Source organism: Montipora foliosa, chromosome 4 (assembly GCF_036669935.1).
Source record: "Montipora foliosa isolate CH-2021 chromosome 4, ASM3666993v2, whole genome shotgun sequence".
NCBI classification, from domain to species: Eukaryota; Metazoa; Cnidaria; class Anthozoa; order Scleractinia; family Acroporidae; genus Montipora; species Montipora foliosa.
This window is the reverse complement of record NC_090872.1, coordinates 22,181,128-22,205,336: the sequence shown is the minus strand read 5'-3', so window position 1 is coordinate 22,205,336 and position 24,209 is coordinate 22,181,128. Positions and strand designations below refer to the sequence as shown.

The window sequence follows — 24,209 nt, the reverse complement described above, 5'->3', positions numbered from 1 at the left end:
TGTTGCTATGTTTTGGAAGTGACGTCACATATATCGAAGAGGGACTATGGCGGTTTGCGATATTTCTTAAATTCCTGTTCATATTCCACGAAAAATTGAAAAATGGTGAGTTTATAGTTTTTGTATTTTCTTTGATCCCCTCTTATTAACCTTTTAAACTCATACTTGTTCTTCCAGACGCCAGGAGGCTCAAATGTATTAGTTGCAGCTCGCTGTAGACCTTTCAATGGTAAGGTTGATTTTAATTAATTCGAAAATTCCTGTAGCTCTAAATTCGCTTTTGCTCTTTTTTTCTGACTTAAAAGCATACCCGTTTCTCTGGTATAGAATCAGGGTTGCTAAAACCAAATCAGACACTTAAACCTCTTCTATGTTTCCTCTTTAAATAATATAACTCCTATTAAGGTTCACTTTAGAGCTAAAAATATTAGCTTAATTAAGCTAAAATATTTGACTGTATAAATGATACGTAAATGAGCTCAAAATTGTACGATCTTTATCAGTCGTTTCTGCCAACATCGTTCTTTTTCAGCATTTGCTAATTGGTAACTTGCCTTTGATATTTTGATAAATATATATTCTCGACCAAAGTGAAGCTGAAGCAAGTGCTTATAAAAAAACAAACGAATTACATCTTTTCATTTTCTCAGTGCCTAAAATTTGATATTTTGAAAAAAATTAAAATCGTCAGTCAGTCAGACAGAGCACTGTATTATAGTATTATAATGAAGCTGATAGCGTGAATGTACGGGATATAATTATAAAACCTCTTGTCATAAAGATAAGAAATATCACTGAAAGAGTGATATTGTAGCCCCATGGAGCCAAAATTGGACACCAGTTGTTAACACAACAGTATTGTTACCACAGAAACAATGGAACAGCGATGGGTCAAGGGGTGTAATGTCAAGTCCCAGGAAGTGCAGCTTCCAGATAATAGTTTTTCTGAACTCATTGATATGGTGTTTTCAGTTATTCAGTATTGCCTAAAATTTAGGATTTAAAAATTAAATAATACTAATGAATTTAAAAATTTCAGTTGTAAGAAAAAAGAATATATATGGTTATATATAAAATATAAATAAATAATAATCTGATGATTAATCTTCTCAAAAGTAATTTACTTAAGTGAATCTACAATCCTCGTAGTTATGAATGCAATTTTAGCAAGTGCACAGAGAAGCTTGAAAAATTCAGGACTTCAACGGGGTTTGAACCCATGATCTAGGAATGACTCAACGAATGAAATGATATGTGAAATGAATCATATATTGAACAGCAAGACATGAAATCAATTGAAGCTACGATCCCCGCATTTATGAAGACAATTTTAGCTTGACTTGTTTTCAATCCACAATTCGCTATATATATCATTTCATTCCTTGATTCTTTCACCACGGGAACGTTAGAACCCACAAATGACCAGCTCCCAACATCAGTGGCTTCAATTAGCTCACTTTATTAGAGCGTTGCACCAGCATCGCAAGGTCACTTCAAACCCTGTTGAAGTCCTGACTTTTTCAGGCTTCTTTACGCAGTTGCTAAAATTGAGTTCATAACTGGGAGGATCATAGCTTCATTTCATTTCATATCTACAGTTTAATATATGATTCATTTCATATTTCATTTCATTCAGTAATTACTTAATTTACAATAGTCATAAAAGTTTAGAGAGATTCATCCAATACAACATCAGAGGGTAGCCAGTATTCCATTCTCTAAGTTAAAAAGTTCTGTGGAAATAAAAAGTACTTGAATACATCATTTATTTGTATGTTTAACACATTCTTAAAAAATAAAGAGTTCCGCAAGCTTGAGTTTCTCTGGCTGGTGTTATAATTTATAAAGTATACTTAAATAAATAATTGTTAACATGAATAACACCATTTTGTTATCTTATACATGCTAAATAAGTAGGGTTGCTTCATTATTTGTATCCTTTTCCTTTTCATGAATCGTTCCATTTTTTCGAATAAATATTGAACTGCTTTATTTTTACTCATCATACAGATAGCGAGAAGGCAAGAGCTGCCACAAGGGTGGTTAAAATGAGTGCTGAAAAAACAGTAATACATAATCCACACCCTGGAACAAATACCAAGGTATTATACTATAAAATTAACTGAGTTTGAAATAAATTTAATGTTAATATAAGAACTACTATTTGTTGGTACAATGTTACGTAAGGTATTAAATGATGTTATGCATTAGTGCTCCTTTGTTTATTTCTTTATTTCTTGAATAAAGTGTATTTATTTAGTATTATTTTTTTATTGATAGGAGCATGCATTTAGCCTTGATCACAGTTACTTTTGGGACACAAAAACTGTAAGTTTGTGAACATTATCATGTACATAAATTATGTACCTCTGGATGTCCATTAGTTCTGAACCATGTATTTGGGCCTGAGCTTAGACTGAGCCTTTTCGTTCACGATAATTATTGGCCTGAGCCCGGTTGTTCAAACACTGATTAACGCTAATCCCAGCTATTAAAAATTAACCAAGGAGTTTATTTCTCTGCTCCCAAATGCTGTTCAAAGCTGATGTTTGGAAGAACTTTTATTTTACTTTAGGGGAAGTCAATCTTGAAAAACAAAAATACAGTGTAAGCAAAAGAAACTTTCCCCAAAAAGTTGACAACATGAAACAAAAGTTTTACGCTTATCCTGGATTAAGTTAACCCTTTGATGCCTAAACCGGCCAGACTTAGTATTTTACTCTGCCTAATGCCAGACGATTTTATTCGTCACTGGGGAACCCCCAGGAGTCAATGGGTAAACCCATTCATCCCTACACCGGCCATACTTAGTATTTTACTCTGCCTGACGCCAGGCGATTTTATTTGTCACTGGGGAACCCCCAGGGGTCAATGGATTAATTGGCTTTTGAACAACTAGGCCCTGGAATGTAAGTTGCTTGGGAACAGGCAAAAGGACAAGTGAAATATCAGAGTCTAAGGTCTAAGGATTCGAAGCTACGACCTCCAGAACACTAAAGCTTTTCCAATAATTAGCCACTGTCACAGCCCAGCATTTAGTCTTGAGGACGGTGCCTACTAATTCAAAGGTATTTTTGCGCGGTTTATGGATATGCAGGAAAAGTAGACTATCCTAACAAGACTACGTTATTTCAATTCAAAACGAAAATTGGGGGTAACCACGCATTTTTCAAAGATAATTGATCGACAATATTTTGTAAAAAGCTTTAAAATACAAGGCGATTTATGGTTTTGTTTTCCAAATTGAAGCTTATTAATAATTATCTCTGAAAAATGCATGGTTATCCTCAACTTTCTTTTTGGATACTCTCTCTGCATAGTTTAAAACCTGTGCAAAAATATCATTGCATTACAAAGTACCACAGATAGGAAACCTGAATATCTCGAGATGTACAGAATGTATGCACAAATAACGATAATAAGCACCGTCCTTAAGCCAGCCAGTTAAAAGTTTTTCTAAAAACTTTGTTTTAATAATTTGTTAATGATACCAGTAATAATAATAATAATTATTATTATTATTGTTTTTCAACACAGGAACAAATTTTTCATGATCTGGGTGCTCCACTACTAAAAAGAGCTCTGGAAGGCTTTAATGTCACTATGTATGCATATGGCCAGGTAAGGTTACATGTATTTCCCTAGCATTGCAGAGCTTGTACTGTGTAATTTGCTTACATTAAGTCACTTGTACACTGTACGGAGTCTTTGATGTGGTCAAGATAAATTACTTGAACCTTGTTACCTGAGACTTCCGGGGGCTTCCACTGGAGACCAGGAAGCAACTTCCATGCCTCAAGATTTCAGTTACCCAGCCATGAGTCCTAATGCTAAGCGTTCATGCACACTGATAAACTTTGGAAATAGAGAGAGAAGAGAGCTTGTCAAATTAATACAAGCCACACATGATCACTGACTTGTAAGAATAGACTTTAACCCCACCCATATGCAATGACAGAGGTAGAAGGCATCAATTTGGTTCATGACCAATACACCAGCTATTCCCCACAGAGTGTAGTCAGCTCAGGGTCACCCATCCAACAGGACTTAACTTCAGCCTTTCAGTGTCAGCATGTTGCACCCCCCTTCCCCACTGGATTTGGTGGGGACCACTTTGATCCATTTGGGAAGCAGCAAGTCTGCAGCTTCATTATGTAACAGTAACTGTTAATAGTTGATTTATTTAGTCTGATGTGTATTACGTGCACCACTGTCTCTCGCGAGACTTTATCATTTTATTCAGTAAACCTGCTGCTGAAAGTGGCCACCCTTGGCTCTGCATTTTCCTTTGGTTATAGTACTCATACCTGTTTGTGATTCTCCTATTAGACAGGCACTGGAAAAACTCACACCATGATAGGCACTGAAGAAGAGCCTGGTATCATTCCCTTGGTAAGACTGAGTGGTAGTTTAACAAATAAAGTTAGACCGAGGAAAAATCTGTCATGTCTTGAACCCGGGATCTCTGGGTCTCAAGGCATTAGTGCCCTAACCACTGGGCCACACTGCCTCCTCAAATACAGTGTGTCACATATTTTATTTTAGTTGGCAAGCTTTCAGCTACGTCTGAAACACCACTTACAGGTCATTTTTAGTTACCAAACTTGGTCACTGGTTTAAATAACTGATTTGTCACCCAGAACTAAAGGGAATTGCATCTTTGGTAGCTCAAAAATTCATAATTTTCTGGGATAGCATGCTAAGAGACGTCGCTGGTAATTCAGGTCTTAATTAGGCCTCATCACTGCTCATTGCACTGAAATGGTGGCTGGTCCCCTGTTTACATACTTCAGTGCCACCCTTTTAAATTTTGTGCTGAGGTACATTGTGTAGGTACCATGGATCAACAGTGATTTTGGCAATGTTGGCTGCAGGCTGACACGTCAGCCAAGGTGTTGGTTGGCTTATGTTACCAATTAGCTAATTCAAGACACAGATTTCTGAAGGCTTTTTCATTTTTCATTTTATTCAAACGTAATACCTTCGTAAGATTTTTAGTGCAATTTATTATAATCATTTCTTAAATCTAATCCCTGCTGCATCAAATGGTGCACTGTTTTCTTTGACTTCTTGACTGTTTTTATTACTCGTAACAGCTAAATCAAGGTCTGTTCAAGTTTGTAGATGAGGCCCCACCAAACAAGCAGTTTTTTGTCACTGTTTCATTCTATGAGGTAAGAAATCCATACCAGTTATTGCACCTGTTGTTGACTGGCACTATCCTCGGGAAAAAATAAATCTTCAGTGAAACGCTATATTGCTGCACTAGTGTCCAGAAATACATTGCCATGTAATTAGATGCAATACAGTCCAATTTTGATAGTCAATACAAAGTGTCCCTTTAAGTCTAAGCATTTCCTTCTGATTTCTAACAATAAGGTTAGGGTAAAGGTTAGCAGTATAATTTTTTAGGTCAGGGTAAATGCAGAAGTTTATCCTTACTTGAGGGACACTTTTTGATGTTGATTGTCTGTATTCCGAGACACAAGGGATGTTGAAGTTGGGGAAAGGAGCAAGAGGACACTTGGTGACACTTATTGACATCTGCATACATGTGTTTAATTCCTCGCATTTCTGTACGTATCTGTATCTGCATTAACAGAAACAGAAAGTTCCTTCACATTTCTTTCTGATATCTAAAAATTCCATCATTGACATGGTCTCAAATGTATTAAATGCAACTCTTGATGGCAGATGATGTGGTGCACACACAACTTGATATTAAGGACAGCAATATGATAAACCTTAGTCGGATAATTCATCCTGTACAACTTAACTTTAGTGACAAGGTGTAACAACTATCTATTCTTGTTAACTGTTGTTCAGTTGACTCCAAATCACTTAACCCATTCACCACCCAAACATCCTAGGATACCCTCACTGATGAGTAAAATCGTCTGGTGTTAGACGGAGTAAAATCTATTACTGGGTAAGTGTCACTCTCAGGGGTCAATGAGTTAATTAAATTAATGTTTCTTGTCTTTTATAAATAGATATTTCAAGAAATGATTCATGATTTGCTGAATCCTACTGGCCAAGATTTGCGAGTCCGTCAGCATCCACAACTAGGAATGTAAGGCCAGATTTAACATTAAAATGATTCAGACGCTGATTTTCTCTGTAATCCCACAAATTGTGTTGAGGAATTACTGTTGCTTGTAAAATGTTGATCACATTGTACACCGAATTATTCTCTCATGATTGAAGCTCTGACATTGCAGAAAATTAATCCAAAATATATACGTAAGACTAGTGAAGTTATGTGAGGTTACTTGAAACATCTTTAATCCAAAAAGTGACTTCTGTGTTTTTCCTTGTGAATTGTTTTTATGTTCTACGTTTTCAGCCCTACTGAAACAAACTTGTTTTCACTAAAAATGAGACTAAAATACTTTTGACAAAAGTTAACAATACATAATTGGGTGGCTCTTTTCTCTTTTCCACAGCTTTATTGAAGGTCTTGCTGAGCTTGTTGTTCAAGACAATGAAGACCTTGCTCGTCTCTTTGAGCAAGGAAATAGGATTCGCAAAATGGCATCAGTTGATAAGAACTCCGGTGGCTCAAGGTATTTTTTAATGAAGCTGGAACTTTGCAGTACATTGCCAGTACCCTTACAAGGTAATGGCTTTAGAGTAACAGTGTCAGGCAACAGTCTAGGTTGCTGGCAATCACACTCTTTCCATTCGTCAATGGGAACCTGGACTGTCTTAAAATCATTCATAGCTGGTTTTCAAAACTTCAACTCAGAAACAATTAGGGTTAAGTGAGCTAAACAGTTACTAAATATTTTTCACGGTGCTTCAACATTGATGGGTGGAAATTGCAGAGAATATTAAGGAAATTTCAGGGCTTTGTAAAGAACCATGCTCTAAGGGAATTGTGGTTGTGATTTTGATGTACAAGTGATTTCCTGGATGCACAGTTAATATACATGTAATCAAACTTTCAAAATAGTAGCTTGTGTTAGGCAGGACACTCCTCAGGTCTTTATTATCCTCAATTGGAACTGTTAGTTATTGATTCTGTCTTTGTGCAGGTCTGATTGTGTGTTTACAATTCACATTGAGCAGAAGAGTAATGGAGGATCATCTGAAAATGGAATCAGATCCAAAATAATATTGATTGATATGGCAGGTGGGACACTGTAGATAAATTGAATACTGGAGCTTCAAAGAAGTGGTTGCAATGTACTTCCAATGGTGTCAAAAATGTGTTTCTTTACTAAAAAGCTATGAAGTGGAAGATGTCCCTCTTGTACATTGCTGGGACTCTGTCTGGTCTTAAAGTTAGAGAATTTGCTTGTTGCTATCCATGGGCGATCACTGGCCTTGCTTGCCACACCCACCCACTCACTCGCTCTCGTCCTACAATTACACCTGCCTTTTTGCATTGGCAGCATTTTCCAATCATAACACCACCATATTTTTATGTACTCAGTTTTTTTCTAATAGCCAGCCTTAGGTTGGGATCAACCAAGGTTGAAATGGTTGTGTTCTCCCAATAGAACACTTTTCCAACTGTTTTCAGTTGAAACATGGTAACTCCTAGGAACAGTCATTACCAGACTTATCTGTGTTGACAAGTTGAGGGAAAACAAAATAGCAGAGCTGACATGCGGCCCACTTTAAAATGCCTGAGTGTGTAAACAACAGTGGCCGCTGCCAACGCTTTCTCAACCGTTTCGACCTAGTTTAATTGATCCCGTTTGAAAAAGTTGATAAATCAAAATGTAACAAGAACCTGCACCATCATCTTTCCTCCATTCCACACAGTCTGAGGCCTGGTGGCCCTTCAGGCCCTTTTTTGTCTCCAAGTAGATGATTTTTGTATTGTAGATCTATGAGAATTTTTTGGCATTTCACTTTCCATTTTATTTGGCCTTTCATTTGCCCTTTCACAATGTTGTAACGTGAAATATTATTGCTCTTGTTTAGGGTCTGAAAGAATGGAAGGCATAGATCTTAACATTCAGAGTGAGGGAGGTCATATAAACAAGGGGTATGTATTACATCAGTCCAAGGTAAATCTTTTGTATCGTGATCATCATTGCTGCCATTGTATGTAACTAATAATAATAATAATAATAATAATAATAATAATAATAATAATAATAATAATAGTAATAATAATATAATAATAATAATAATAATAATAATAATAATAATAATAATAACTTTGATATTTACCCACTAAGCTCCATACACCCAAAAGTGGTTTTCAGGGCTCCAGGTCCCACATCCAATTGAATTGGAAACCGACCAAATTGGAATGTAGAGATGTTGTACTGACTAAGTACTGTTTAAAAAGAAATTCATTTGAATGTTTGCATGTTAGTTCCTAAGATGCATTTCAGCTAGGATAGTTTATAATAAATGAAGTCCTCTCTACGAGATAACAGAATTAATAAGGAACAAAATACAACAGGTTAAGATTTTTAGATCATTGCAGTTATGAAATGAACAATATTATTTTTAACCCATGACTTCTGTGGTAATTATTCATCAAAGTTATGACCAATCAGCAGGTACTATTCGAGTCACATGTAATCCTTGGTAAAACCCCAATACAAATCAACTGGGTTGAAGAATTATTAAACAGTAGAATTAACTTTTAATACAAACTCATGCTCAGTTTATTAGTATTCTTGAACCTTTGATACAGATCTCTACTGTATTCTGAGTTTGGTGTTTTATTTTGCAAGTGCGATAAAATATTCATGTCCAATCTGTATGGGTGTTTACAATGGCTATCCGAATACAGATCTCCTCCTTGTCTTTTATCTACTACTTAAGTGGCATTTTGTTCGCTAGTCACTTCACTATGCCAATTTACACTGCAGTAACTATAAACGAAAATGGCGAGCAGATTGCAACTCATTGTAAATCCCATACTGATCTCCTTGACTTGTGAATACATGTATGATATGATAGATTAACAAAGTATTCTGTGATTGTTAGGATGAGTGCCCTTAATGCTGTGGTGAGTGCATTGGCAGATCCCAAGAGGAAGGAAGGTCACATTCCTTACAGAAACTCTAAACTAACAAGGATTTTACAGGTAAGAAGAAATGTTAAAATCAGCCTTTGTTGCTTTTTAACAACAACTGCAGTCGCAAAACGTAATAGTAGCAATTTTAGTCATATTAATTTTAATTCAATGAAAGGGAAGGATACCAGAGTTTATCCCTATCGAGGGTATCTACCTGCAGCCAGAATGATGTAATTGACTGAGAGTCGATTTTGTTTTGGGAGGAATATTTAACCATTGAGAGGACCAATAGAAAAACCCTCTGAGTCAGATTGAGATCGACTGAAACTCAGCCCACGTGTGACCTGAGGCCAGGGTTGAACCCGGGTCACAGAGGTGGGAGGCGCGGTCGATAACCACTAAACCACCCTGATTCCCTAAACGTAGCGAAACAAATTTTGCTAACCTGTCCTAGCTTTACTTAGCAAAGTGATGTGGTCCAGTGGTTAAAGCATTTCATTTACGTGAGGTTGTGCCAAGTCATAGTTCAGAAAACGCTACTAACTATGGCCAAGTTCAAATACTTTTTTTAACCCATTGACACCTGAAATGCCCTGAAATGCCCCCAGCGGACGAGTAAAATCGTCTGGTGTTAGACAGTAAAATCTGTCAAATCTCACTCTTGTGCAGGGGTCAGTGGTCAACTCTATCTCTCTTTGTAAATAGCCATTCCATCTACTCCAGAAAGATGTGTTTTTAATTATGTTTTGTTTTGAATTCATATGAATAATAATTTTCATGTTTTTAAAGTGGAGTGCTTGTTTATAACCAGTTTGATTGATCTAGAGTGGCTGAGTGGTTACGGCACATGTCTTGAGATCAGGTGATTCTTAATTGCCTTGTTCCCAGTAGTCCTTCACTGGGTCAACTTCTCAGCTACACTTGTAAATAGCCAACTGGTTTGGTTCCAGTCACTTGGGATTCTTTTGAAAACATTGTTCTATTCTGTTCTGCTCTATCATTAATATTCATTTCATTGGTTCCGAAAAGCCTGTATGAGGAGTGGTCAATAATTTATTGCATGATTTTTAATTTTCATTGTGAAGAAAAAATTTAACGTTTCCCACATCTTTATTGTTGTAGGATTCTCTTGGTGGCAGTGCATACACTGCAATGATCACAACAGTGTCACCTGCAGGTAAAAGGTTTTTTGTTTCCCCTTTGGTAGAATGTAGACTGTCTTGCAGTAGGAACTAGTTCAATGTGGCTAATACCAATCTTCAACCCTTTGACACTGGCTGTTGGGCACCCCGTGACTTTTTGTCAGAGTGTGTTCCTCATAGTTGCATTTGCTTGCTCTCTGGCCCACATGCATAATGCCATGATTTTGGCCGATCCTCACAATCTCACAAGCAATCTTTGCTGTCTCTTAAACAGACTCCGACTATGAAGAGACTCTTGCTGCCATGCAATGTGGGAACAGGACAAAACTGATTGACAATGCTGTCAAGAAAAATGAGGTATCGATAAAAATTGCTGCATATTACTTTTGTGTAATTAAGTACTACACTCAAAAAAATATTATTATCTGATCGTGACTAGATGAGTCAAGCTACAGGATACCCTATTCTTAGGCCGATTTCAATTTCAAAGTTTAGTAACGTGGTTAGAAAGCTCCTAATCTAATGGTGGCACTAGAGTTCCACTAAAATGGTCTGATTACAATTATGAAAATTAATGATAAAAATGGTTCTTGATGAAAAGGAAAAGAAAAAATAACAACAACTGGAACTCCAGGACATTATCCCAAATAATAAATGTATGTTAATTTGTCCCTCTGGAGATACATCCACCATCTCCAATTAAGGTTATTACAGTACTTGTACATGATTACGTATAATTTGATGGGAAATTTTGGCAAAACACAGATGGAGAATACAAAGATAATCCAAGATTTGAGAGATGAAATTTCACGATTGCGAGAAAAGTTGGCGACCAGTGGTAGGGCAGGCAGAGCAAACAAGGATGATGTCATGCAAATGGAAGTATGTAATAAAGAATTATTAATAAAGAACATTTCATTTTTAGACAAGAGATAACTTTCAGTGATTTTCTCTTCAAATGACTATTTGGCTTCATTGAGGGCTTCATTGAGGGCTTTCAAAGGGGCACTGTCATGGCGTTATACTGTTTTTCAGCCACAACTACGGTTCTTCAACTGAATACTTGGTGCTGCAATCCACACAACATTTTTGATAACCAAAGGAAGAGATATCAAATGAATAATAATTATTATTATTGAAAAAATTGGCCAAATTTCAATTCATTTTGGTTCTTTCCATCCTTTGTTGCTGGAGAAAAAAAAAGAAAAAAAAAAACAGAAGAAGATCTTTTCAGTCTTCAGACTTAGGTCACACTGCTAATTTAGTGAGCATTTGAATGGTGAGACCTTCATGTCTTCTCTAGCCTTCCGTGAATTTTCAATGTTTTGGCCAGGGGCGAGACCCCTTTTTATGTCTCGCCCCACTTTCCGCACTGAGGGGCACTAACCTTTGACCTGTGGGAACTGATTTGTTTTCTATCCAGGAGCTCATAAAAGATCTTCAGACAGCTAAGAGGCAAACTTGGGAAGAAAGGGAAAGATTATCAGAGCATTATGATGAGGAGCGGAGGATAACCTTAGCAAATAAGGTAGCATGCCACATGATCCGTTTCGGGAGAGAGTCTATATCTTCTATTCAGGGGCACCCAACGAGAATATAGTTCAAAACCACTTAAACATAGCATTTTAAACGTATTTTAGTATTGAAACGGTAGATATAGGCATATTTTAATCCCCTAAAAATTTTTCATCTATTCGGATTCGCTAGCAGAAAGTCTAGTGATCCGAAAATTATGGGGATCAAAACTTACCTTTCGAAAATTTCAGCCAGATAAAAGGCTCCCGAAAGTTCTGGGTGACCTTCTTGGGGTAAAAATCACTTTAAAATGGTCAAATATACCATGTTTTAGATGTTCGAAAACCCTAGGACAGGCAGGCAGGCAAGCAAGGAATTTTACAACAAATGTTCTAGATCTCAAATCGTCTTCTGAACAGATATTTTCCGAAAGTTGACGTTGGTTGTCCCTGACTATCGTGCTATTCTTTCAGGGAATCTTAGACTGGGTAATGGATAGTACGAAGAGAGACAATAAAGAAGTACAGGAAAAGTTGATGACCCTTCAAAAAGAGAAAGACCAGGTGAGACCTGCTAAGAAGTGACTCGTTTTCCTGTTCATTAGGTCGATGAAGCACTGAGTATTGTTACCATGGGCATTGCGCACCGCTGGCTCAGTTGGTTGAGCATTGGGCTGCCATGAGCGAGGTGGTGAAAAAATAACTGAGGAGAAAGTGCTGCCTTTGTAATGACACCTGCAAATGCAAGATTGATCGAAGATTGGCGGATGTACACACGTAAACAATAAACGCGCTTATTGGGTGGGGCGCGAAAACGCTTCACCTTTCCCCCTGTTTCACCTGGTGTGGGCCACATCACGAGCAATTCTTGCCCTTTAATTATGCGCACACTGACTCGCTGTTATTTCTGTATAGTTGACTGCCGAGTTCAAAGAAAAGCGAAGACTTGTTGATGAGCTGAAAGACGACTTGCAGTCAAAGATTGCCGATTACTCCCAGATGGCAGAATCCGGTAATATTATATATTTGGTTTGCGGTTAAAACTATCTGCGGATAAACGCCCCAAAACCCTAAGAAACATGGGCGTGCATTCACCATGCACGCTAACGGAAACCACTGAAGCTGAAAGCAGCTTTTCCTTCCGCTAGTTTTGTAACACACCCTTTTTTGTATCAATTATTTTATTTCACAGAATTATTCAATTTTCTTTGACTTTATTATGATCATTTTTGGTTACCTTCGAGCCTTGCATGTTCTTCTCTGTTTTCTTAAGAATCGTGTAATTCGTGTTATTCATCTTTTCAGCTCTTTTGTTTTCCTCTTTTTCATCATTCGAAAGTTCAACAGTATGAGCAGGTAATTCTAACTTTTCAATAAAAAGCTGTGGACTCAATTGATATCTGATGTTTTTAAGGCAAGAACAGCGAAGAAGAAAACAAGGCCAGGGTGTCGGCCATTCATGACTTGAAGGAAAAACTCAAGAGCGAGAATGAAGAATTGAAGAAGATTAAACACAACCTCAAAGATATACAAGAAAAACAGAAAGCCGAAAAAGAGGTGAAGTTGTTGAAGATTCACGCGTATTTTAAAACTAACACATCCTTAAAACTTCTGCGTACGAAAATATTTCATGTGCACGAAAATAGAGGCGAAAACATAGCAACCATACAAATCCACATAATCGAATTACACAAACTCGATTATGGATAATACAAATGACAAATACAAATGAGTTTCTACCAGTTGATTGACAACTATTGAGAAATGAAGGGAAATGGAGCTGAAGTTTCAAGTGGAAGCCCTTCGTCAGACATTCTCCTGCCATTCACAACTGTCAACTCAATCGATACAACTGAATCATCGTTTTTCACTCACTTTTCGACGCAACTCCATCGTTTTTTTTAAAAAAAAAACCTGTAACGTTCGAGAAATTCAAGTCTGCGCTGCATCTGCGCGGCAGACAATTTTTGATTCCAATCCCCTCACTTGATACGACCAGGATCCCATGACAAGGAGCGAACAACAGCCCTATGTAATCCTGTCACCATTTTTTCACAGACCGATTTATTTTTAGATTGAATTTCCCGCGATTGAGACTCCCCTGGAGCCCGATGACCAATCACAAGAAACGAACTTAACGACATAGCGTCACCGAACCGGAACTGCTTTTTTTTGCGGAAAAGGTAGTCTGAAAATAGATCGGTCCGTAAAAATGCCGTGACAAAGCCTTAATATGGGAGTTGTTCGCTCCTAGGCGTTGGTTCCTGATGCGACTGAATTTCCGTGTTTCACTCACTTTGCGTCGAACCACCATCGTCTCCTTAATTGAAAACAATTGTTTCGTACGAAAAATTCTTGTCTGCGCTGCACACGATTCTTCATTACTTCCCACGTTCACCGTAACGCGATATACGCAGGCTTAACCATGCCCCTATACCCTAATAATTATAACTAAGTGTGGCTTTGACGCAGCATTATAATGGTGTATTATTTTCAATTTAGGAAGCAAAATCTCAAACTTCATTTTTAAAAGGAAATGCCGAACTACGTTACAGGATTGAGGTATGAGTTTGTATCAATGACGATATTGTTAGTGTTTTGATAGTCGATGGTCTGTCCTGATATCATCATCGTAGATACCAAAGGCTCTTCTCGTAGTCCATCTCTAGTTACTAGGGAGCTTGCACATGCGACGTTTTTGATTGACGGCAACCGGAAGTGAGCTGTTTTCCCTTTTGACTGGTCTTGACACTATCTCATTTATATTGCGAATCATTCCTCTAATGGAGTCAATTAGTTTAAATTTCTGGGAGAGACTACTGTCTGGTATGCGAAATGTTCACTTCCGGTTTCCGTCCGTGGCTCGAAAACGTCTTGTGCTCGTAAGCTCCTTATTTTAATCTCATTATGCCTGACGGCCAAAGAGTAAAACTACCTGCACTAAATCATTTTTCATGAAACTTGTACTTTTTGCGTTCGTTTTACGAGAATACATTCGACATTTACAGTTCTTTAAGGTCGCAGGAACAAGGGTAGACCACAACACCGGAACTCCGTGCTCCGCTGTGTGGGTTCTTTAACGTCCCACAGTGTTTCATTAAAGAACATTGATTTAACAACAGAGCCTGCGTTTCACAGTACCGAGAAGACCTGAAGGCTAACCATTTTCAGCCGTCAAAGCGATAGCAGCGATTTTTCTTCAGTCCTTATAAGTGTAGGGCTTGCGCTGGAATCGAGCCCATATCTTCGCGTTCAGGAGACTGATGCTTCGTTCGGTTTGAACATCAAGGCGGTCGCCTTCCTTAGTGATCTTCTTCTTCCTGCGCTATCGGTCGTTTTCGTTTTTTTATAGCTTCGCGGGAGACACGCGCGGGTATGGGAACGGAACAGACAGTAACGCAAGCTATTCCAATCCGTAGCGTCACACGGTGAATTGCTGAATATGGCTGTGGATGTCCCCACATATACAGCTTCTTTATTCGTTTGCTCTTCCAATTTTGTGCATTTGTTTTACATTTTTAGAGTGAACGACGCGAAAAACACGAGAAAGAAAATGCCGCAACATTGGCGGATGAGGTGGATCGGGTGAAGATGGAGGTTGAGCAGGAAAAAGCTGAGCTTCAGGTAATTTTTCTATTTTGAAGAGGAAACCGAAAACCGAAAACTGCACAATACAGCACGGGATGCGCAATGTTAGCCTGTGTTATTAGGGAGCTTAAGCACGCGCGTTTTTGAGACGCGGACGGCAACCGGAAGTGAGCTATTTTCTCTTTTAACTTGTCATCACACAATCACAATTACATCGTCAAGTATCTTAAAAACACGCGTGCCTCTCGCGCCAATAATAGGGAGTTTAAAGGGACACTGTCATGAGTTGCGCATGCGCTAGCGTCTTGCGAAAACTTGCAAAGTGTTAGGTTAACTTTTTCAAGTTGAATCGACAAATTCAAAATGGCGTCCACTGGGGAGAGCTATGATGGACTAAGGAGAAACTCCGGGAGAAAAAGGAAGGCTTTAAGGGATCGCAAAGAATACCTGAAGGAGTGGAATAACACGTACAAGCGTATTTATCAGAAGAAGAGAATTTTTCACGCCTGGCTGCAAGCTAAATTCGATGCTGGCCACGAAGCGTGCAGCGACAGTAATTTCGCTTTGTACTGCAAGCACTTTCGCATTTACAAAAGTTTAGTGATCCGGAAAGTTCTTCCTGACAGGTAAATATTAAATTCTGAGCACTATGTTTGACATAGAATTCATTAACTGCGAACGTGACTCACGCGTGAATCGATAATGGTGCTAGAATTTTCCGTGAGCGCGAGAGCGAACAAACTCGAGCATGCGCAGCTCATGACAGTGCCCCTTTAAGCATGCAACGTTTTTGAGCCGCGGACGGCAATTGTAAGTGAGCTGTTTTCCTTTTTAACTTGTCTGTTCACTACCACCTTTATATTGTTAAGTATCTTTCTGCCATTAGAGATGATTACGCTAAAAATCTGGGAGACACTTCTGTCCTGTTATGCGAAACGTTCATTTCCGGTTGCCGTCCACGGCTCAAAAACGACGGGCGCTTAAAACTTCCTTAATAATGCTAACTACGCAGGCTAGCGCAATGTTAGCTAAAAGAACTGAAATGAAACCTCTGCTAATCGAGCACTCAGTCAAGCAGAAGCGGACACGAAAATGATTCACCGATAGACAGGAAAGCCTCAACAGCACTGTGTTATGTGAGAGTGTGCTCTCGTTTTTCAATGTTTGTTTGCTAACAGAGTGGCATTATTTTACAGTTAAAAGCTGCCGAGGGAGCACAGTACAGCACTGAGCAGGCCATTAAGCTGGAAATGGAGCTGGTCGAGTTGAAAGCTGAACGCACTGTCATGTCACTGCGGGTAAAAATATAGTTCTTGCTATTTCCCTTTTGTACTTCCAGAGTTAATAGGAGTTACCTCTGGTACTTCTGAACGTAGCCTGTAAGCAGGCCCTTCCGTTAAAATGATTCGCGCTTGAAATATAGGGGCTTGGTTACTACTGAACCAAGTCCCTGTATTTCGACCTCGCGCCATTTTCAACGGAAGAGCCTGCTTGCACTCTATTGTGAACGGGGAGATGGGAACGAATCAAGCTGTAGACTTAAGGCTATAGGATTTGTAGACCAAATAAATTCTACACCATGCCTCAAGTAGTCTGCAAGTAGTTTAGTAGTCTTGAGCAAAACCGGTTTTGACAATAACACGCTTGTTACAAAGCTCTTGCCTGTAGCCTCGAATGTTAAGGCAGCGTTTTAAAGCCCCTGGTCAACATTGGGAGTGGGGGAGGGGTGTGTAAATTAGCACGTGACCTCACACAGGGGTCGTTTGTCGAAGAATGCATCCCTTATTGTTATTTACTTTTCAGTTAAATTGATCCGATCCTCATCAACGTTATATCAAATCGGCAATGTTGCATGAGTAGTTGCAGTTATCGGCCTATACTTGAATTGAAACATTGAGTCGTTTGCGACTTCATCGCTTTGTTATCTTCCTGTTATAATGGGATCATTTGATTATCGTTTTTATAGATTCAATCAGTAACGGAGGAGAAAAAGCGTTTAAAGGCAGATTTGGAAGAAGCTTACAAAAGACACAAGGAAGAATTGGAAATTCAACAGTTGCAGCACTTCCAGACGTTCCGTAACTATCGAGAAGTGTTCGAAGAACAAAAATCAGCCATTGAACAGCGCTACCGAACGCTTTTGGAAGAAGCGATACAAGACGCCGTATTTCTCTCCACAAGAAATCAGGAACTTATGCACGAAAATCAAGCCTTGAAACAAGGTAACTGGGGAATAAGGGGTCACGATAGCCTTTGCAGCAAGGGAATAGAGCGTTTCCAAAGACGTAAGAACGACCATGTGTCTCTTCACGATAATACGACGGCTACGCTGGCATCTAAAATAATGCTTTGAAAGTGCAAGTCTATTTGTATGCGAACAGGCTCTTTTGTTTTGCTTTAAAAATGGCCGGTGATTATGTGAGTGTAAACACTTTTTCGTCAAATATGTTGCCGCTTTCTTGAGTTCTGGAAGTAGAGAAAGGTCAAAGGGGGAAAACGCCTACTAAGTTCACTGGGTGAAATACGAGAGGAGTCTGTATCGGTGAACGATGGTAACATCATAATTGGTACTGACTGGTCCTTCCAAACTGGAGGTCTGTGGCGCAGACCTTGAATCAGTGAGTTTTGATCAAATTTCGGCAACTGGAAGTGGACATATACAATAGGCCATTTCCGAGTTCTGGCCTGCCTCATCTTCCAAGCGAGTCTAAGTGCGAAGTTTTTGTTATGAAAATTAGTTTTTATTCATATGTAAAGTAGAATTGATTACCATCACAAAAACTTCGCACTTAGACTCGCTTTGAAGAGGAGGCAGACATGAACTCGGAAATGGCCTATTCCAGGATGCAAGGTTTTACCAAAATTTTCAAACAAATCGTCCCTGTGAGATGATATGATAGTTTCCTGCCAACGGCCAAAAGGACAACTAAAGAAAAATCAGATTGCAAGGCAGGAATCAAATCTACGACCTCCGTTTACACAGGGTGGACTCTCTACGCAACGAGTTGCAAGAACTACAACCTCGTTCCCAGGGTCTCTCCTGGGAACAAGGTTGCAAGAACTATAGGAATCAACACTCAGCAATACAAATGTGGTAGAGTCAAGATATGATGAAAAGGTGAACGCCTCCCTTTAGGTTGCCTTCCGTTGCGGCACAAAACTGAGCTCTTGTACTTAAGTTTCCGTCTCTCCGACTTTTTTCGAAGGTTAACGCCATGTTGGCCGAATCTCGAATATAAAACATTAATTGAACAAAAAAATTAATCCTGTCGCGTGAAGGGGAGACCTGTTGTAAGAACGCTCACTAAATTTGGATGTTATTGCTTCAAACGCAACAACACTGTTAGTAATGTAAATTGCAGGTACAAAGGCATCCTTTTATCTATACTGTTCTCTTCCTTCGGGCTTTCCCCTCAGTTTAAAATTTAACGCTTAAAGGGGTTTTAAGGTAGAACCCAATAGACGAGTTCACCCTCCTGAGTGCATCATGGATAATTAGGGCAAGATGGAGAGAAATTCAAAGGTTTGAGTGGAAGTTTAAAACGATGAAAAGTATTCATGATATGCAATTTTTTTGGGTTTTTTTTTTTCCAAAACAGAAGATGTGCGCTCAAAGGTGCGGCATAAGAAAGTTGGAGAGAATGGCTATTGTAGAAATTATGTTATTAAACAGAGTTTCTGCCATACATTTCCTGTAATTCCAAAGGCACAAAATTACAGAGAGTGTATGGAGGCAAATAAGCAATATTTAGAAATTACAAAGATTAGATACCAAGTCCAGTTCATCTCAGTTGTGAACTTGGACTTATTTGTTTGGTTTGCGAAGGCGAAAGTCTATTAATTATATCTCTTAGATAGTACACGCGTGTGATTGGCTAAATTAGCGGGCCGTATTGTACAGTACGGCCCGTTGTACAGCCCGCAAAATTTAAAATTTCGATAGAACATTATCTAGCAAGTTCTTCATGTCGTTTCTGTTACATAAACATGTAACAATGTTTGAATCTTGCAAGCAACTATTTCAAACAGCCAAGAAGGTTGAGTTTTTCGGATTTTGACACGGCAATCTTTGTAGCAGTTGAACCTTCCGCTTGATTTCGACTAGTTTCCTTGCCCGCGCGCCGGATTAACCTCAGAGATATAATAAATATCTTACTAACCTCGTTTTCTCGGTCCGTACTGTAAGTTACGGATCCCTCGTTTTTTCCCGTTGTTTTATGGAGAAAACTCGGTCCGTAACTTACAGTATGGACCACGAAATCGGTTAGTAAGAGGTATGTCATGTTCGTTTTATTTTGCTTTAAAGTTCCATGCAAACCTTTGAATTTCCCGCCATGTTGCCTTGATTACCCATGATGCACTCAAGAGCGTGAACTTGTTTATTGATTTTACAATATACGCGGTCCTTTCCGGGTTGTTTATAACACGGCTACTTTCCTTTTTTCGTCCGTGCATTTAATTGCGGACTTGGTAAACGTCATTTGAAGAAAGACGTGTATTTTCTTGTTTTATTTTATTTTTATCTCTTTAGAAATTGCCGAGTTGAAAGACCAAGTCTCACTTGGAGGATCAAGAGATGAACTTTCCTAACATTCATTTGATTTTATAAACGCGTGTTGTTATTTATTTGCGTAGACTGCACTTACTGTTTTATTTATAGCGTTTTTTTTCTGGAAAATGTAAAAAAACTTTGAAGCAGTTTCTTGACCATGATAGAAAGTAGATTGATAACGAAGGTCATCACTTTTGGAAGAAGAAACGATACCCTAATCTCTGGAATCCGTGGGCAGTATGACCCTTCAGAAATGGCAATCTGGCGTGGAAGATTGTCAGCCTGTGTAGCTTTGCGGGACGGGGACTGGCGTGGTTGCGGCACGAAAAATCCCTCGCCTAGTGGTTTTTGCTACTTGCATGGCTCACACGCGCAGGTAAATCCCGCAAGTTACATAGGCCAGAACGATTGTTCGACGATCTTTCCTCCGTGAAGGTTCCACCCCCGCGTCTGCTGGTCATTCTCCCAAGTGGTGTCGAAAACTGAATGGTCGCACCATCTGTAGAGAAAACTAAACCATTTATTCCATAATGTATTTTGTAGCAAGACTTTGTTAATAAAGTATTTTTAGAATGTATTTTGTAATTTCAGCATTATCTTTCCGTGGTTTGTATCTCTCGATTCACACCTATACTGATCGCATGATAGAGAGGTTTTCAATTGAGTCACAGTGTCGAAAGTAATTAGCAAATTGCTTTGGTTTTGCATTACTTAACTCAGTGATTGGTTCAAAGTTCTCGCGCCACCTTTTCAACCTTTTCAGAATTGAAACCAAAACCAATCGTGGCTCGCGCGTGCACATTTTCGCGCGCTTTGTGTCGGCTACGTGTAATTACATCGAGTTTTTATTGGTTTACTGGATTGTCTCCGTCCTTTTTGATTGGCCAAAGTAATTACTTTGGTTTTGGTTTTACGACACTCGATTGAAACTCGCTCTGAATAGCACGCAAGTAATTAGATGCAATGTGATTTCAATAAGCGTCACGAAGTGTCACCTTGCTCGGAATGAGTGGTAAATAGCGTCAATGGTTGGTGGAGTGTTGTCGATGAATGAATGAATGAATGAATGATTTAAATGTCAAACTAAAATAGCTGTAAAAAAAACTAAAATAGCTGTAAAGGAACCACTAAATGGGGATACTATAAATTAATGTAAACAATTATTAAAACAATTTAAACTCTTAAAATAGACAGGATATAAAATTGATGAGATTATTTACAAGTGCACGATTGTTAAGAGTAAAGGTGTGTAAAGGTGTGGCTTAAAACTATTAACAATTGCAGATAAGCTTAATAAATGCTACCGCATCTGTACTACATAAAGTGCAATTTGAGGAATGATCATGAGCTAAATACAGATAATGTAGGAAGGTCCCTAACATATTTGGGAAATAGATTCCATATTAAACTTGGGCCAATGCATCTAACAGAATGCTTTCCATGTGTAGGAAAGCAACTTCATTTAAGTGTCTAGTCGTTCTAGCGCTGGAGCACTGATTGGGGACATTGTAAACTGAAATGAACAAAGTAAATCAAATCAAATGTTGGTTTTTGAGGAGAGGGGAAAATCGGAGTACCCGGAGAAAACCTTTCGGAGCAGAGTAGAGTAGAGAACCAAAAAACTTAAGTCACACATGACGCCGAGGTCTGGGAATCGAACCCCGGCCATAATTGTGGGAGGCGACTGCTCTCACCACTGCGCCATCCCTGCAGCCCCGTAGTAAATCTGGATATGGCGAATTCCTTGTTTTTCAGTGAATATTTGTTGTCTGTCCTTTGTACTTAAGAACAGCCATATCCTGTAACCGTCTGTTAGGCAGGGTGCACAGGTTAGCCATACTCAATAATTTATCATAACCAAGAGAAAATAACTTTGATGATCTGTCGTAGTAAGTAGCGCTGAGTGCTCCGGCTTTCTTGTACACGTTCTAATTTTCTACTGTCGTTAGAACGACAGAAGTGCCAAACAAGGTGTGAATAAGTTAAATAGGGAAGAATAGTAGCTTTAAATTGTTATAGCTTATTACCCGTGGGTAAAGCCTCGCATCAGGCTACACGCTGACTGCTTTTGTTATTGATTATACTTACGTGCTCATCAAAACAAAGGTGCCTATCCATTGATAATTATATAATTCTAAACAGTCAGTAAAAGTTACAACTTTATTGTCGATAGCTATAAGTTGATATTAGAGTTGTCTGGGTTGCTACCAAGAATAAGGACTCTACACTTATCAAGGTTTCCTTTAAAGGGGCAGTGTCATGGGTTGTTAGTAAAATCTGAAAAGCAAAGGAGACCTGTTTACCGATGGCAAACGAAAATTAATGGGCAAATGTTCTTTAAAACTGCTATTTTAGCTCGCAGAAACCATTCTTAAGTGTTTTTGCTTACAGTAGCCGAGTTCAAATGAATGCCAACATGAAAACGTCGGACCGACGTTTTTAAGTTCTCCACTTGCATCTTAGATGAACTCCGTAATAACTTAGTGTGGTTCATTTTTCTTTTAAACTTCAATCAATTTAATCTGACTGCGGCCGGACCCAGAAGCAATTTAAGAATGAAAAAGTCACTGAATATTAATCTAGTAAATTTAAAGAAGTTGGAAGCACTTTGTGTTACATTAGTATTATCAATCATTATCTCTCGTGAAAATCGACTCTCAGTTAATAAGATCCGGGCGGATACCCACGAAAGGGATAACCTCTGGTATCTTTCCCTTTCATTGTATTAAAATGAATAAAGTTTCGTTTCTTTCTTTCCAAGGCTTACGTCAATATCATAAGAAAGATCGTTGGGGGTAAATGTTCCACAGGAGTGGCCCAAATGTGGATCCCTGGGAGCATCCCCTTCCCCTCACACCATTGTTTCGGAGTAACGAATTCCCACAAGAACTGGTGTGTTTTCCATTGACGCAAACTCTCGTTTGGCTTAAGTTTTGGGGAGCAAAACCATTATCCATTGTCTCGAAAACCTCACATCCAGTTAGCGTCTGACGCAAAATATGGCCAAAAAACGGCTGCGAAGGAGACTAACTGTATGGAAACCACTGGTCAAAACTAAAACACGTTTGTCTCCTTTTTACAGAAAAGAGAAAAGTGAACCTCTCGCTTATGTGGACAATCTAAGCATTTGTCTCTCAGCGACATATAACAAATTCAGGTAGCTGTTACGGGATTCGAATCTATGACCTCTGCGATGCCGGTGCAATGTTCTATCATCGGACTTCCGAAGCCGCTGCCAATTGAGTTCTTTGCACAGCCATAGCAGAAGTCATGGGATTGAATTCCATGGCAGCCACCTGAATTTTTCCGGGAGGCGCGGTGGCCTTGTGATTAGTGCGCTCGACTCCGGGTTCGGGTCCTGGCCGGGGACATTGTGTTGTGTTCTTGGGCAAGACACTCAACTCCCACAGTGCCTCTCTCCACCCGGGTGTATAAATGGGTACCGGCGAATTTAATGCTGGGGGGTAACCCTGCGATGTACTGGCATCCAATCCAGGGGGAGGGGTGGGGGGGGGGATGGGAGTAGAAGTACTTCTAGTCGTTTCATGCCACAGAAACCGGAGATAAGCGCCGGCCTGATGGGCCTTCTAGGCTCGTAGCAGACTTTACCTACCTACCTACCTTATAAGGTTCAGATAGGGGCGAGGATCACATCTCTCTTTCATCTTTCGACCCACACTTCAAACATACATTCATTTCAGAAATTGATTTATTCATTCACTTTGTCAATTGATGGCCTGTGTACCTGGCATTTTAGTTGAGAACTTGCCAAAGTAGGAAAGGAATGACGTTTAGAAGTCCCCTTGGCCTCTTTCCTTTCGCACAGCAATGCCTTGGGACAGCAGAGATAAAGCAGAAACAAGGTTAGGTTGCCTGGTCGTTCTCCAATAGCGCTCACTGAGAGGCAGGAATTTGCCACATTTTATGTGACGAATCGTCTACAGGAGCAATTTTTCGTTATTTGCCAAATTTTATTTGCCAAAGGTGGAGCGGGATGGAATCACTTCAAATCCAGGGTATGTCTACGCGAAACGTCATTTTAATTTGATAATACAATTAACGCGTCCTCTAGATTTCCTGGTGGTGTTCAGATCAGTTATCTAGAATGCTACTCTACTTCAAGGGAAAAGAGACATGTTTCAGAATGTTGGGAGCTCAGTCCATGCTATGCATGTTTTGTTCAAACCACCAGCACAAGCGTGGACCCTGGGTTTTTTTTGCCGTTCACAACTGGTCTCGAAACAGTATCGTGATGAGGAAAAAACAAAGACGTTGTACGGGCGGCAAATTTCTTTTTGCCTCTCATTGTATGCACTTGCTTATCTGTATCTCTTAATGCGCCTAAAGCCTTTCTAAAAATGAGCAAACTACACTGAAAGCAAAGTGTTCCCGCATCATGAAACCAATCCCTTGATAGCGTGTTC

General features: G+C 39.2%; 1 protein-coding gene across 1 annotated transcript; it reads left to right on the top strand.

Moving 5' to 3' along the window:
- Window positions 1-20,362, top strand: LOC137999093 (kinesin-2b-like). The gene is made up of 24 exons (XM_068844927.1): window positions 1-105; window positions 178-229; window positions 2,011-2,102; window positions 2,281-2,328; window positions 3,538-3,621; window positions 4,330-4,392; window positions 5,097-5,174; window positions 5,994-6,073; window positions 6,447-6,566; window positions 7,038-7,135; window positions 7,936-7,999; window positions 8,959-9,058; window positions 10,112-10,166; window positions 10,406-10,488; window positions 10,897-11,013; window positions 11,555-11,659; window positions 12,120-12,209; window positions 12,561-12,657; window positions 13,060-13,202; window positions 14,148-14,207; window positions 15,168-15,269; window positions 16,430-16,531; window positions 17,200-17,455; window positions 19,765-20,362. Exons 1-24 carry the CDS (start codon window positions 103-105, stop codon window positions 19,821-19,823), a joined length of 2,151 nt encoding a protein of 716 aa, XP_068701028.1. The 5' UTR covers window positions 1-102; the 3' UTR covers window positions 19,824-20,362.
- The last annotated feature ends 3,847 nt before the right edge of the window (window positions 20,363-24,209 follow it).

What these genes read in the sequence shown, in the direction of transcription:
- LOC137999093 (XM_068844927.1), top strand. An exon ending in CTCCCAGATGGCAGAATCCG is followed by an intron (nt 12,658 to 13,059) that starts GTAATATTATAT and finishes GATGTTTTTAAG; the next exon opens with GCAAGAACAGCGAAGAAGAA. An exon ending in AACAGAAAGCCGAAAAAGAG is followed by an intron (nt 13,203 to 14,147) that starts GTGAAGTTGTTG and finishes TTTTCAATTTAG; the next exon opens with GAAGCAAAATCTCAAACTTC.